Below are 13,925 nucleotides of genomic sequence, written 5' to 3' on the forward strand. Positions count from 1 at the left end.
GTGTGAAGAGATTTCAGACATGTAGAGAATATCGACAATATTGTTGAAAAAAAAAAGGTTTACAATATGACCATATGTTTGTCAAGTAGATAAAGTGATTTAATACCCTAAATCTGACGCCAAGATGTTATTCCCCTTTAATTTCAAGTCTTGTTATAACAAATTGATTGCAATCCTAATAGTGGGAGGAGATGAAAAAAAATATGCTCTGATGGTCAATTTCATCTGACCTAATATGAAACTCAAATTCAAAGAAACGTATCTCAGTTTGTTGGAAGCATAATCAAGCAAATCTTATTTCCTGTGTACTGCAATGTAACGGTGTCACTTTTTGGGGGGGGTCACCATAAAAGGGGTGGGGTAAGATGAGTATAAGGCCCATGCTTGCGATTGAGGTGTCAGAGCGAGATCGTAGCTGTCAATCGAAGCGCTTACTCAATTCAAGCTCATTTTGACGAGGCATTTCTATAAGCAAAAATGCTGACGATGATGACAACGGCGCTCCTGATGATGTCCTCCGTGGCTTTGCTGGGCCAACCCGCTGCCACCAAGCCGAACCACCAAAAAGCCGAGCACAAGCTCAAACCCATCATCGACCTGTTCGATCGCAACACGTCGTTACCCACGGTAAGCGAATCACAGTTTCAGTCCTTCATAATCCTTAAAAAAAAAAAACAACAACAAAAATACACAATTTATGGTGCATAGAAATTGAAATTCTATTTTTTTTTTTCACAGGGAGACTTTGATAGTTTGAGATATCTGGCAGAAGGCATCGGAAGATGCGGGGTGAGGATGAGATCATTTTTATGAATATTCTTGGATGTTAAGGCACATGGATACAAGTTCTTTTTTGTTTTGTTTTCATTCATATCGATCATTTTGCTTTGTCCCAACAGGCCAAGTTCTTCTGCAAAGTTCACGAGCTCCTGGACAAGCCTGAAGAAACCAAGGAGATTGCGAGACATTTAAAGGTGTACAACGATCTGAAACAAGTAAGGAGAATCTCTCACGTCCCTTTAAAGTTTGTTTGTTTGTTTGTTTGTTTTTGAGCATCACACTGACCATTCTCTCGTGTTGCAGTTTAAATGCAAAGACGTGCGACAGCAGGTGAGACGGACTGGCAACAAATACCAAATGCCGCTTCTTAAGAAAGATCTCATCGAATGCATCCGATACAAAATCATGCACAGCCCAGCGAGCACCAGCGCGCCTCCCACAAATGCAACCCAGCCGTCAGAATAGTGGCAAAGATCACTTTGGAAGTTTTTTTTTTTACATCACTTATATTTTCATTATTAAATATTTTGACCCCGGTTTACAAAACAGCTCTTCAAGCCTTGAAGCCGCTGCAATCCCAATCATTGGAATTCATCTATTTATTATATGTTGTGTATATAAAAGGGATATTTTATGTATGCCCACCAAGAGAAAATTAAATCTTATGGCTCACTCATGAAATGTGTTTGGAACATTTTTTCACAACATTTTGGTCATGGGGCAGTGTGGTTTTCAAATATGTGTTTTGGTGGGATTTCATACGATGGGCTAACATAAGATGGTGCAAAATTATATGTGGGTTTATTTTACAAATAAAAGTCAGAAAAATGTGGCTTGCAAAAGCAATAAACTCCCATTTTCTCTGATAATAAAATCCAATGCAACCAAGTACTTTCTTGATTCTAATCTCAATCTAGACAGCTGTTCTGTGAAACCTTCAGAGGTTTGTTCAAGAACAAACAGCACCTTGAAGCCAAGCACAGATCAGGGTAAAAGTTGGAGAAATTAATCATCCGGCTCATGTCCTCCACAAATCTGGCCTTAGTAGAAGTGTGACAAGAAGAAAGCCATAGTTAAAAAAAAGGGTTCAAAAATAGTTAAATATACAGTATATATAATCGTTAAAAAGAAACTTCTGCCAGGTTATTCTGATATAGATACATTTAAAAAATGACCAAGATAAATCATTTCACACCTAATTGCAACATTGTCACCTCTAGCATGCACAACTGAGTTGGAAAAAAAATCTTAAGTGGTGAAGTCAAACTGAAGAACTGCGATAATGTTAATGTAAGTCTGCACACCCTCCAATAGCCATGGATGTGTTACAAATAAACAATCACATTCAAACTCATGTTAAATGGGAGTCAGCGCACACCTGCTGACAGTGAAAGTGCCTCTGATTCACCTCAAATCAAGTTCAGATGTTCTAGTAGGCTTTTCCTGACATTACTGGAGTCACATCTTAAAGCACAAGACAGGACAGTCAGTCAGAAGGGCATAGAAACATTTCCAAGGCATTAAGGGCATGTTACTTGTATGAATCACGCAATCAATATTACACTTTCATGTTTGTTTTACTCAAAGTCAGATGATGGCTATAATCTCAACAGAATCTTCACCGTTGCACATCTTCCACCCACCAACCTCTCTAAATTTGTGCTGATTCTTCTCAAGGGTTTTTACCGCCAAGTCATCCAGTATGACTTAATACTAGTTATGACACAGGACTGATTTGATGGCCTAGGCAATAATGTAATGAAGTTGTATTAAATGTTATTGAACTCAAAACAGTCTAGACTCATGATCATCACAATTTGGTTCACAACACTACCGCTGGTCTTAATGTTTACTAAAATGCCAACACTTTTGCCTCCTTTTGATTTAAATTGTCACTCTGTGCTACGTTACGATCAGTTACATATTAATCAAAATGCCATTTCGACACACATTCTTGTAAAGAAAATTTGGGTTGACTTCCCTTTTAAAAAAATCTATTTTACTGAACACTGGGGACAAGTGTAATTTGTTTTTGACAATTTGACTCAAACACAAGTTTAATTTTTTTGTCTTTGCGCCGGATTTGTCTCCTTTAATTGTGTCTACTTATCTCAACTGCAAATCTCCGCCTTACCAGAACATCAACCACCAAACTCCCCCAGTTTTGCTTTTGTGCAGTCTAACCCTTTTATGCCTTTGTCGCAAAACACATTTAAATGACCGATCATAGCCACTGTAGCATTCCTTTATATAGAGCAGTTAATCAGTTTATTAGCTACTTAGCCTCAGAAGCTCTAATCAAATATGAATAGGCTCCAGTTAAGTATTCAACCCACAAAGAAAGTCTTAAAGAAACTGTTGTCTTGGGCGGGTGCACTCAAGCACTCGGGCCATTCCCTGAAATACACGAGTGGAGATGCACAGTTCTCTGGGACGAACACGTTTCAGCACTCTTCTCCCTCTTGCCGTCACTCGCTGATGTGATGCAATGTGAGCGCTATATGGGCAGGAGGAGGGAGGGGTGCAGAGGACGCTTCCTGTTGGTGGTCGTCACGTCCATGTGCCAAATTCAGTGTGTGTGTGTGTGTGTGCTCTACAGAACAGTGATGCTCATTAATAGTTCAAAAGAAACTTCTTCATGGTTTTTGTTGTTGTTTTATTTAATATGGAAATGTTGAAATAATCTCAAAACTTCATAAATCTCCAAAAGTGAGACGCACATGATCTATGGGATACAATTATTTATTTGTCTTTGTTTTCATTGTTTTGATCATAGTAGTTTTTCAATTCTGTGTGTCTGACTTTTTATAAATGTTTTTTTCTTAAATGTTGTGAGTTAAAATACAAGTCAAGGCAAAAGCTTTCTTAGCAATAATGCGCTCTATGTGACAGGTATGCTTTAGGCACTGTGCTGCCATTTTCAGTCGGCAGCAAGTAGCAAAATGGCCGCCCCCTGAGATGGATACATTTTTTAAAAAAATGTTATAATTGTATTTAATTTGACAGTTTTTTCCAGTTTCCTTTAATCATTGCGTTTGGCTGATATCCACCATTATTTATGTTTTTTTTAATACATATTTTCATCAATTTTTAAAGCAATGAATAACTACTGATGTAAATGTTTTTGTGTCTTTTCCTGGAAATAATTTTGCTTCTGGTGTCTGATTGGGTGAAATGGCCTCGCAGTTTGGTGATTTAGTTGCTCTGGCATGCAATTCACAGCTTGCTCATGTCTTTGAAGAACTCAACATCTTTTAAAGCACATTTGGTGGAGAGAATAGATAACTTTGTGTTGGATTGTCGAAATATCTCATACAAAAGAACCTTCAGTCAGTGCTTGTATCAACCACTTAATGCGTCCACACGCACATCGGGCGTTAAAAGATATTTGTATGTATCTTTATGTTTGGATTCTAACCTTCTTTCTCTCTTTTTGTGTGCAGTCAGCTTCTTTTGGTCCAGTCGCCTCAGGGCTGACTTGAGGGCCCGGGGCCCTCTGGGATCAGACGGCGGGGCTGTGGGGGGGGGGGGGGGGGGCGAGGGGGTTGGGGGGCGGTTTTTGTGGCGGAGGAGGTTCGTTGCCGCAACCGCCAGGGGCCGTACTCCAGGGGCCTCGGCTCTGCGTTTCATGTGAGTCTTCAAAGAAAGGGAGGAGGGAGGCGGTTGGTGCCATTGTTGTGTTCTCCGCTCGCCATCTTGTAACACGTCTCTCTTTCTTGATTCCATGCTTCTATCTTTCAGACACAACCCTGTCCTCTCACAAATATCCTTCAAGAAGCATGATTACTAAACTTATGGAGGGTGTTACTGTAGTTATCCGTCCAGGATTTTTTGGTACAGTTTTCTGTGGATAACATTCAGGTTTTGTGTTTGGAGCATTACTCCAAGTGTTTTTGTCTTTTCTTTTTAAAAATGTATTTTAATACAACTATATTTTCCATCATTAGATTTCAATGTCATGATTGAAAAGAAAAATAAGCATTTAATTTGTACTGATTATCGTATTGTTATTTATTAGAACCTTACTGTTTTTCTTAGTGTATATATATATATATATATATATATATATATATATGTATATGTATATGTATATATAATGGTAAAATAATTATGTGCGCTTTCTGAATGACCACAAGGTAGAGCCAAAGCCCTTTTTTTTTTTTTTTTTTTAAATGTTCTTTTTATTGTGAAATACAAAATTCAACTAATCAACATTTAGTCATCTTGTCATTGTAATTCGCATTTCCATTTTTCTTATTTGTGAAAAATAAAAAATTGAAAAGAAACATTTAAAGAATTAACGAAAAGAAACTGGGAGCACATCAAACCAACAATTTTTTTATCAAATACAAACATCCACGTTCAAAAGGAACATTCACACCAAATACATTCTCAAAATGTGTGTGGATCTCACTCCAGAAAGGCTGAATAACTTCGCAGTCCCAAAAGATGTGACAATGGTTAGCCCCATTAGACCCACAGTCTCTCCAGAGCCAAAGCCCTTTCTAGTAGAAAAGTACAACTACTTTTCTTTTTTGTCAAACTTTACTGTCATTGGAAACTTGCCAAATATTTACAGCTTTACTGCCACCTACTGTAGATGATGTGCAATTAAACTTTATTTTTGTACGGCTGAAAAAGTACATTCACTGGGGTCACCCGCCTGTGTAAACGCAAGTCAGCTGTGATAGACTCATGAACGATAAGCATGAAAGAAAACAAATGGACGGACTGACAGCGTCCAAACTTTTTCCTAAATTCCCAAGTTTGAGGAAGATTTAACCAAATGTCCCACTGCTGAATCCTCCAAGTGTTTTTTGATGATGTGAGCCTGCCTCCCCTTTGCACGCGACACTGGGGCCTCCTTGTCTTGCGGCTGAGGGCCCCACGGGGACTCCCTGTTGTCAAACCGGTTCAGCGTCATCTTTGTTTCAGACTGCCGGGATGTGCGCTTACCTTGACACCATGATAAGTTTGGACGTTCGAGATGACGGAATGTCGCACTTGTCCTGTTTGGATTTCCACTGTCTTCTTCCTTTTCCTCCTCTTTACTTTCCACATCCCATTTTCCTCTCCTTGCAGTCGCATTTTCTTGGAGAGGATAATTAACTGCGTTGACTTCCGCTTCGGTCTATCACCTGATATTAAAAAAAGAAAGAAAGAAATCACACCACTGTGAATTATTTCTGGCTGGCTAAACGTATTCCTGAAGGCACTTTGATAATGGAGAGCGTTTTAAATTATGAATGGAGTGGATCGTAGTGTTCTGCAGGCCTGCTGAATGAATTAAGCAAACGCGCCTCTAATATCGTTCCTCCCCTCATCCTTTGTTTGCGGGATTACACATTCTTCTTAGATTAGCATTGCGGGGATTCCTTGCACATTGTTTTTATGTAACAAAATAGCACTGACAAAAAAAAAAGAAAAAGCTGACTGAGCTTCAATTTTAGATGAAAAAAATTAATGATAAAATATTTTGTTTTATATTAATCTCGAATGAGATTGCGGCAGTTAAAAGCAAGCGCAGTTGTTCATTGAGATGTGAGTGGCCAGATTTGAGTTTTTCAAATTATGAGCTGTCTTTCAGAGGATTTTTTTTTTTTTTTGACTTGGGAGCAAAAACTTTTATGCTAACTGTCTGGTGACAGTGAATTCAACTTACTTAACAATAAGCATTTTGTTTTGCAGCTAGTGAAAAATAAGGCCTTTGAGATGTTTATTGCCACTCGCAGTTGAAGTATGCTATCAAACCAAATATAAAACAAAGAGAATTGCATGTGTATTTAAAGCAACCACATAACTGTGCCTTCACTAAATTAACACAAACAAAATGGGAAAGCCATAGACTGGCTAACAATTACCATCGGATAAAACGGTCACCTTTTAAGCGGTGGATATTTGAACACAATCGGTGGAGCAACACCTGTAGACATATAATACAGCAATACTCAGGCATGTATTCTTCATCTGTGAATAATGTGTCACCTCCCCCAAAAATTAGGAAAAAAATAACTAAACTTAAAAAGGTATGGATATACATTCTAAATAAAGATATAATTTATTTAACCACATTAGTGCTTGAATTCAGTTAATAACTTAATTATTCAAACCTCTTTCAGCCTGTAATTTTTTTTTTACATTTTAATTATTTAAAAATGTATTTATTATTAATCACATGCCAATGTTTGTCTCCATTAAAAAAAAAAAAAGTCAGCGTCCCCGCCCGCAACATAAGGCACACCTGAGGAATAACATCCAGGCAGAATATTAGGAACACCTCTCAGTGTGCTGCATGCTTGGATGATGGAGCGAATCAAATGCTTTGTTTTGTTTGTAGATGCTGTTGATCCGTAATAGGAAAGCGCAGGAGTTGCAGACAGATGGACATCATCTGCATTTAGAAGACATCCATCATCCGATCCTCAGGTTGCGTGCGTGTGCGCGTGTGTGCCGATAGCGAGTTGTCATGATGATGATAGAAGGTGACTAATAGAGTAGCGAGGTAGCTGTCTTCCTCATTCTCATTTGTTGCTACTGGCTATGAATGAATTATTGATTTTGGGGGTGCCCCCCCACACCCGCTGCTCTCCCTTCTTGCATTCCCTTACCCTACCCCGCCCCTGAAATGTCAGCCATCTTTTGCGTAATTGTACACTATATAGGCTTAATCTAAAGTCATCTGATGGCCTTTGAACATATATGAAAATAGAATGCAATGAACCAACACATTTTTGGTCTTTTTGCCCACCCCGACGCTGCATAACTTTTTTTTTCCACTATTCGGTCAACACCGCCTCCCCTGCGATATTTGCTGGAAGTTGCAAGCCCCAAAAAAAAAAAAAAACATTTCAATGCAAGCTTGTTGCATGACAACCTGCCCTGTAAATAATTAAAGTGCGCCTCCGTCGCCACATGACACACGCACACGCCTTCAGCTCTACTTACCAGCATGGCCGCTTCTCATATCAAGCAGCGCATCCATTATTCACACAGCCCAGACCCTGTTTAACCTCCTATTGATGCCTCCCTATAAGTCTACAGTATGTGTTGTTTGCTCAAAGCATGTTAAGGAAAGTTTGTGTGGGGAAAAAAAAGGCCATTTCCGCTGACGTGAAGTATGGAAAAATCGGATCCCTTTGCAAAAGGAATCGAGACCAAGGACATAGAAAGAAAATCATCTGGCAAACCGGCGTGGACATATTGAAATCGCCAGCGGTTATCACCGGCTCATTTAATGAGCGGACCCGCTCACGTTGTCTGTTGCCACACCGGCAAAGATTAGTGACATGCTCCGGCCACACATGGATCACTGTGTCTTTTTCCGCCACATTTAAAGGGAATGACGGCTTTGATTGGCGGCGAATGGAGTTGACTTTGTTCATGCCCACTACAGTGCAAATCGATATTTATTTAATTGTTGCACGTCTGCAAAATTTCCAGCATTCGGTCTAGCACGCCTGCGCACATTTTTGCTGTGCCAGGCTTTGCGCCGGCTATGAAAATAGAGCCCTTAGTGTGTGTGTGTGTGTGTGTGTGTGTTATTCAACTGCAAAGCAGAACAGGACATTTTAACTCAAGCAAAAAATCTAACATTACACATCAATGCAATATTCTTAAAAGTAGCTGCAGTAATAATTCAACAGTGAATTTAATATTTGTAACCATATTCATTTATGCATCTTAAGAAACAAAATCAAACCCCAACAGTTGTTTGTGTACAGATGCCAAATTTGTGTAAGCGGGAGAGTTGCCAATGAATGAGTTTACACAGTATCAATGTATGATAAACAATAATATCATGATGCGGCACGTCTCCCTCCCCTCTTCTCCATTGTTAATATTTGTCGTCATGACGCGTCATCCGCCATTGAAAGTTCCCAAATGAACTAGGTCACCTTCTGCATTAAAAAAAAAAAACAACAAAAAAAATGGAAAATAATACCATTCATATGAGACGAGGAGAAATATTCCAACCCTCTGGGGAGGAGTAAGTGAAACATGTCTGCGTTCCCTAAAACAACAATCACAAAGCCTTTTGTTTTTTTAATGATCACCAATAGTCCATTGTTTCAAGTAAGTCACACAATTCACAACTTTTAGAAAATAACCAGTCATTTATTCCATTTAAAAAGTGAAATTTAAAGGTGCAGCGATTCTTTCAGTGAGGTGCTGTCTTGTGTGTGTGCACGTATGCTCGCCAGCCACAGTATTAGGCACACATGCAAAATCCACCGACAATGTTATAATCAGACCCCCCCCCCCGCCCCCCAAAAAATTTGAAAAATCAATTGAAGTATCATATGAATAAAATGGAGCATTGTTTTTGCATTGCACAGGTGCACCTAATAAATTGATGAGTGTTCTGTATATCTGCTGGCTTTTAGAAATGCATCAACTCTTAACTACAATCCTTCCAAAAAAAGATCCTAAAATATAGAGCGTTTAAATAAATCGGTATAAATAATCCACACAGCAATCATTCATATGTGTGTTGTGAGGGGGCGGGGGGGCACGTTCATTTGCACATCGACACGATGAAGTGATGTCAACAAACACACACTCAGTTCTCAACATTTTTGTATCAGCTCTAAAGTGACAAAAATATCCCTGATTGTGACATAAAGTGTCTGGTGTATTTATAATATTATACAGCACAATCGTGTGTTCAACAAGTCCCGTTTTAATCCTTAAAAAACAGGGGTTCTCAAACTGGGGTCCGCGAGTCCTAGATGGGGGGGCCTGGAAATAATTTGCAATGAATTATTATGTCGTGTTATTATTGTTTCAGCGCACGTCTGTGCTCGTAAGGACTAGGCACCGAGCAAATAAAACAAAATCAAAAGCTCTGATAATGATTTTTAAGATTTAAACATCCCCACTTCATCAAGCGGGAGTAACTGGCTAAACCACAGGTGTCGATCTTAAGGCCACTTCACTTTTTGTGTCCCACTAAAGCAAAGAAAGTGTGCCTACTTCACATTCCTTACAAAACGTATTTGTTGTCATTTTCAGAGAAAATGTTGCACCACGTTTGCAATTTTCCTTCTCTTTTTACAGATATTACAAGCGTTCTCCTCACCAAATCTTTTAAACTGAACAAAATCAACTGAACAAAATGTTTGTCACTAGTTTCAGAGAATAGGCAAACATGTTGATCTTTGTTTTCAAACATAAAAGTAGATGCTTATTTTTGATTCAACATAAAGATAATCCATCTACTTTCATAGACGCCTGCAAAAATTACAAAATATTTACTGTAGAGAGGTTGAGTCTGATTGAAGTCAACAAGGTGTCTAAACAATTAATTGATTGTCAAAGTTGATTAGGAAATTGATTCATTTATTTATACCTATACGGAAAATGTTTAAAAAAAAAAAAAAACTTCAATAGCATTTAATGGTACGTGCTGGTTATGCATAATTGACATTTGAATTATGAGGTACTGGATTTCCTTGGACCCACAAAGTTTAAGAACCCCCCCCGAGGAAAAGTGCAAGGAAATGAAGAAAAATGAGGAGATAATCCCAAATATCAGAAGTGAAGATCTGCCGTGTTAATTTAATCCCACGGGATTATCATGATTACGAGTCGATGAAAAATGCGTCCTCGGGAGCAGCAGCAGAGGTGTTTTATTGACGACGCCTTCAAAGTCAGTGCACGGCCGAGTACTTCATGCGCTTCTGCTTCTGCCTTTGGTTGCAGAACCACACGCGCACCACGTTCTTTTTCAGGTCCAGCTTCTCGGCAATGGCGGCGATCTTCTCTGACGACGGCCTGGGCTGGATGGCGAAGTAGGCCTCCAGGGAGCGCTTCTCCGGCGCGGCGATGGACGTCCGCCTCCGCCGCCTGGCGTCGTCCGCCCCGCCGCCGCCCCCTCCCCCGAGCAGCTCCGGCACGCCGGCGCTCCTGTCCCGGTACGCCGCCTCCGCCTCTTCCAGCCAGGCGTGCAGCACAGGCTTGAGCGCGATCATGTTGTTGTGCGACAACGTGAGCGACTCGAACCTGCAGATGGTGCTCTGGCTGAGGGAGCCCACGCCGGGGATCTTGAGGTCGGCCAGGGCCGAGCCCACGTCCGCCTGGGTCACGCCGAGTTTGATGCGCCGCTGCTTGAAGCGCTCGGCGAAGGCTTCCAGCTCGCGCGGGTCCGACTCCACGTCGCCGTGCGCCGGCGCGGCCGGGTGCGGGTGGCCCATGGCCGCCATGGCCTGGTGCAGCTGCCCCATGGTCTGGAGGTGGTGGTGGTGGTGGTGGTGGTGATGAGGGTGCTGGTGGTGGTGCGTCACGCCCGGCTCGGGCCCGCCCATCCCGCTCACCCCCAGGCTGCTGGAGAGGTGCTCCAGAAGGTCGCCGGCCTCCAAGCTCGGTCCCAGCTGGTGGCTCTGGAAGTTGTGGTGATGGTGCGAGGCGATGATGGACGAGACGGTGGAGGAAGAGGAGGAGGCGGTGCAGGAGGGCACGCCGCTCATGGTATGGAAGCTGGCGTCTCTCCTTGCCTGGGAGACCAGGATGCTGTCAGCCGCCGCCTGCAGAGCCTCCGCCCGAGCCAGCAGGCTCTCCTCCACGCCGCCCCCCAATATATTGGCCTGGAGCTGTGAGCAGGAGCGCGCATGGTGGGGGAGTCAGTGGGGAATTGTGCCAGAGAGAAGGGTCATAAAAATTAATATGGACGTGAGGAGGAGGAGGGAGGAGGAGGAGTGTGTATCGGATGGAACAAAGTCATGTCAAATCACATTTACACATTTTTCCCTCTGTGATTACTCCCTCCCATTCCGCTTGCCTTCACCCCCCCCTCCCCCAGGTGTTGACCTACCTGAGGCCCCTGTGCACACACTCTGCGCATGCCCTCGTGAAGTCCGAAGTGCTGCTTGCCGTCCACGGTCATCATCATCATCTTTTTTGTCTTCTTCCTGCCCTCGTCCTGCTCGCGTTCTCTCCGCAGGTTGTCCCGCTCTGGACTGAGCGCGTCTCTTTTGCCCCCCCACCACCTCCACCACCCCCCCCCACCCCGCGTGACACCTCCCTCTCATCCTCCTCCCCCCCTTCTTCACCTCCCTCCTCTTGCATTTTTCTCAGCTTCGGTTACAACAGGTGGACCTCTGCGCATGCACAAGATAATCCTCGATATCACTCAGTAGCCGTGCACCGGTTGGTGGTGAAGAAAGTAGAATGGCCCAAAACAGCTGTTAACATTACACATGCTGTCCAGTGGATGAAAAAAGTCTACACATCCCTAGTCAATTGGCAGGTTTTCGTGGTGTTTTTTTTTTTTTTATCATTATTTTTTTTTTAAATTGACACCAAGATAAATCATTTCAAAACTGGAAACTGGGGTCTTATGGGAATTACGAACGGTTAAAAAAAAAAAATGTCATGTGTTACCACAAAACCTTCAGGCGTCGACTAGAAAGAAAAAAAAAATGTAATGAAACGCTTGCTAGAACAGCTGAATCTTATTTGGGGTTAATTTGAGGCACTTTAAATGATGGCAGATGTGTGCTGATTGTCATTTCACATGAGTTTGAATGTGATTGGTTAATCTTGTACACAGCCACATCCATCCATTCACACATTTTCTATACCGTTTATCCTCATTAGGGTCACAGGTGTGCTTCTGCCTGTCGGTGGGGTACACTTTGGAGTGGATGCTAGCTAATCGCAAGTTATCAATAATTCATGAAACATAATAAATGGCATTGACTTACAGTATACTAATTATTATCCTTATTATAATTAGTTGCACCGCGGACACGTCAGTAGCATGTAGAGCAGTTTAATGAGCTGTCCGTGGTGCTGATGTCTTCACGTGAATTTACCAAAGGAATATCCAAGAACCAGTTACATTTTTTGGAGGAAAGGGTTATGTTTTCAAGATATATTTTTGAAAGTTGACCTATTACAAGCACAAAGTTGAATATTTTCAAGGAATTCTTTTTTTTATATATATAATTTTTTAATTAGAAAAACAATTTCTCTAAAAAATATACATTTTACAGCTCAAGAATGTATTACGTAAAAAATACAACTCATAGTACGACTAATATGAAAAAAAATATTGCCATTATCTAAGAAAAGTATGACTTTGTTACTCTTGTGACATTACAATGTTTGATCTCGAAAATATACTTTTTCCTAAAGATGAAAAAATATATATTCTTTCAAGATTACAACTTCAATCTCAGTGTAATTGTTTTTCTGCTTTACAGGATTCACAACTTCATAGACGGCTGCTTGGATCCCAGTTACGTGTACAGTATAAAGCCAGCGTAGTGATTCTCAGCGTGGTGCGCAGTCTCCCTCTAGTGGTATGTGAAAGCATCACCAAATTATGTTCAAACTGCATATGTTACAGTAGTTTCATTTTTTTTTTTTTTTAATGCAGTACAGTAAATACTTAAAGTACAATTTGGGGGGTACTTGGTATAAAAAGTTTAAGAATCCTGAACAATATTATACCAATCCTAAAGAATGAAAAAGGGTGATGGCTCCGTGCATCCATCTGATCCCGCTACTCACATGTCTGCTTCTTTCAACTTGTCAATAATGCAAAAAGCAGCATGGCGGGCAGGCTGGCATCCATTACCATGCTAGGGCTAATATTCATTACACTGGTGCAGAGGCGGGCACCCGTACTTAACCCTAGAACACTAACGTTAAAATGACTAACACCATCACTAACGTCTTGTACATTTAACCCGATATAATATCCCTGATAAGATACAGTTTTCATCAATTTATGTAAAAGTACAATTGTATTCCAAATTAAAAGTTGTCTACTTTAATTTCCCTATATGGGGGTTAAGATCAGGGGATGTCGTGTATATGATCTGGTGCATATGTGAAGCCCTTTGAGACTTTCCTGTGATTAAGGGCTGTATAAATACATTTGACTTGACTATACAAAATATCACATAAAAAAATTGTGTGGGAAAAAAAATCACCCGACGTTGGTGTTCCCAGGTCAATAGGGATATTACAAATTGTCCTGGCTTTGTAGACGACTGCATACCACTGGACCTTAGCAAGGAAAAGTGGTTTAGAAAATGGCCGGATAATATAATGATTCATGGCTACAGTCTACTAGTTCTTATCCTCTAGTTATCCTGCTCTCGTGCGCTACTGAGACTGCATGTCACCACACACACACA

General features: G+C 41.1%; 2 protein-coding genes across 2 annotated transcripts; one reads left to right on the plus strand and one right to left on the minus strand.

Annotated features, from left to right (window-relative positions):
• Positions 1-356: 356 nt before the first annotated feature.
• Positions 357-4,230, plus strand: LOC147133315 (uncharacterized). The gene is made up of 4 exons (XM_086012211.1): positions 357-627; positions 739-789; positions 900-995; positions 1,084-4,230. The coding sequence occupies exons 1-4, from the start codon at positions 478-480 to the stop codon at positions 1,243-1,245; spliced, it is 459 nt and encodes a 152-aa protein (XP_085868337.1). The 5' UTR covers positions 357-477; the 3' UTR covers positions 1,246-4,230.
• A 4,223-nt stretch (positions 4,231-8,453) lies between these two features.
• Positions 8,454-11,757, minus strand: pou4f3 (POU class 4 homeobox 3). Its single transcript, XM_086012492.1, has 2 exons — positions 11,591-11,757; positions 8,454-11,369 (listed from the first exon to the last, which is right to left on the minus strand). The coding sequence occupies exons 1-2, from the start codon at positions 11,669-11,671 to the stop codon at positions 10,431-10,433; spliced, it is 1,020 nt and encodes a 339-aa protein (XP_085868618.1). The 5' UTR covers positions 11,672-11,757; the 3' UTR covers positions 8,454-10,430.
• Positions 11,758-13,925: the final 2,168 nt, after the last annotated feature.

This window comes from Filicampus tigris, chromosome 17 (assembly GCF_054856515.1).
Source record: "Filicampus tigris isolate MCC_2025a chromosome 17, RoL_Ftig_1.0, whole genome shotgun sequence".
Taxonomy (NCBI): domain Eukaryota; kingdom Metazoa; phylum Chordata; class Actinopteri; order Syngnathiformes; family Syngnathidae; genus Filicampus; species Filicampus tigris.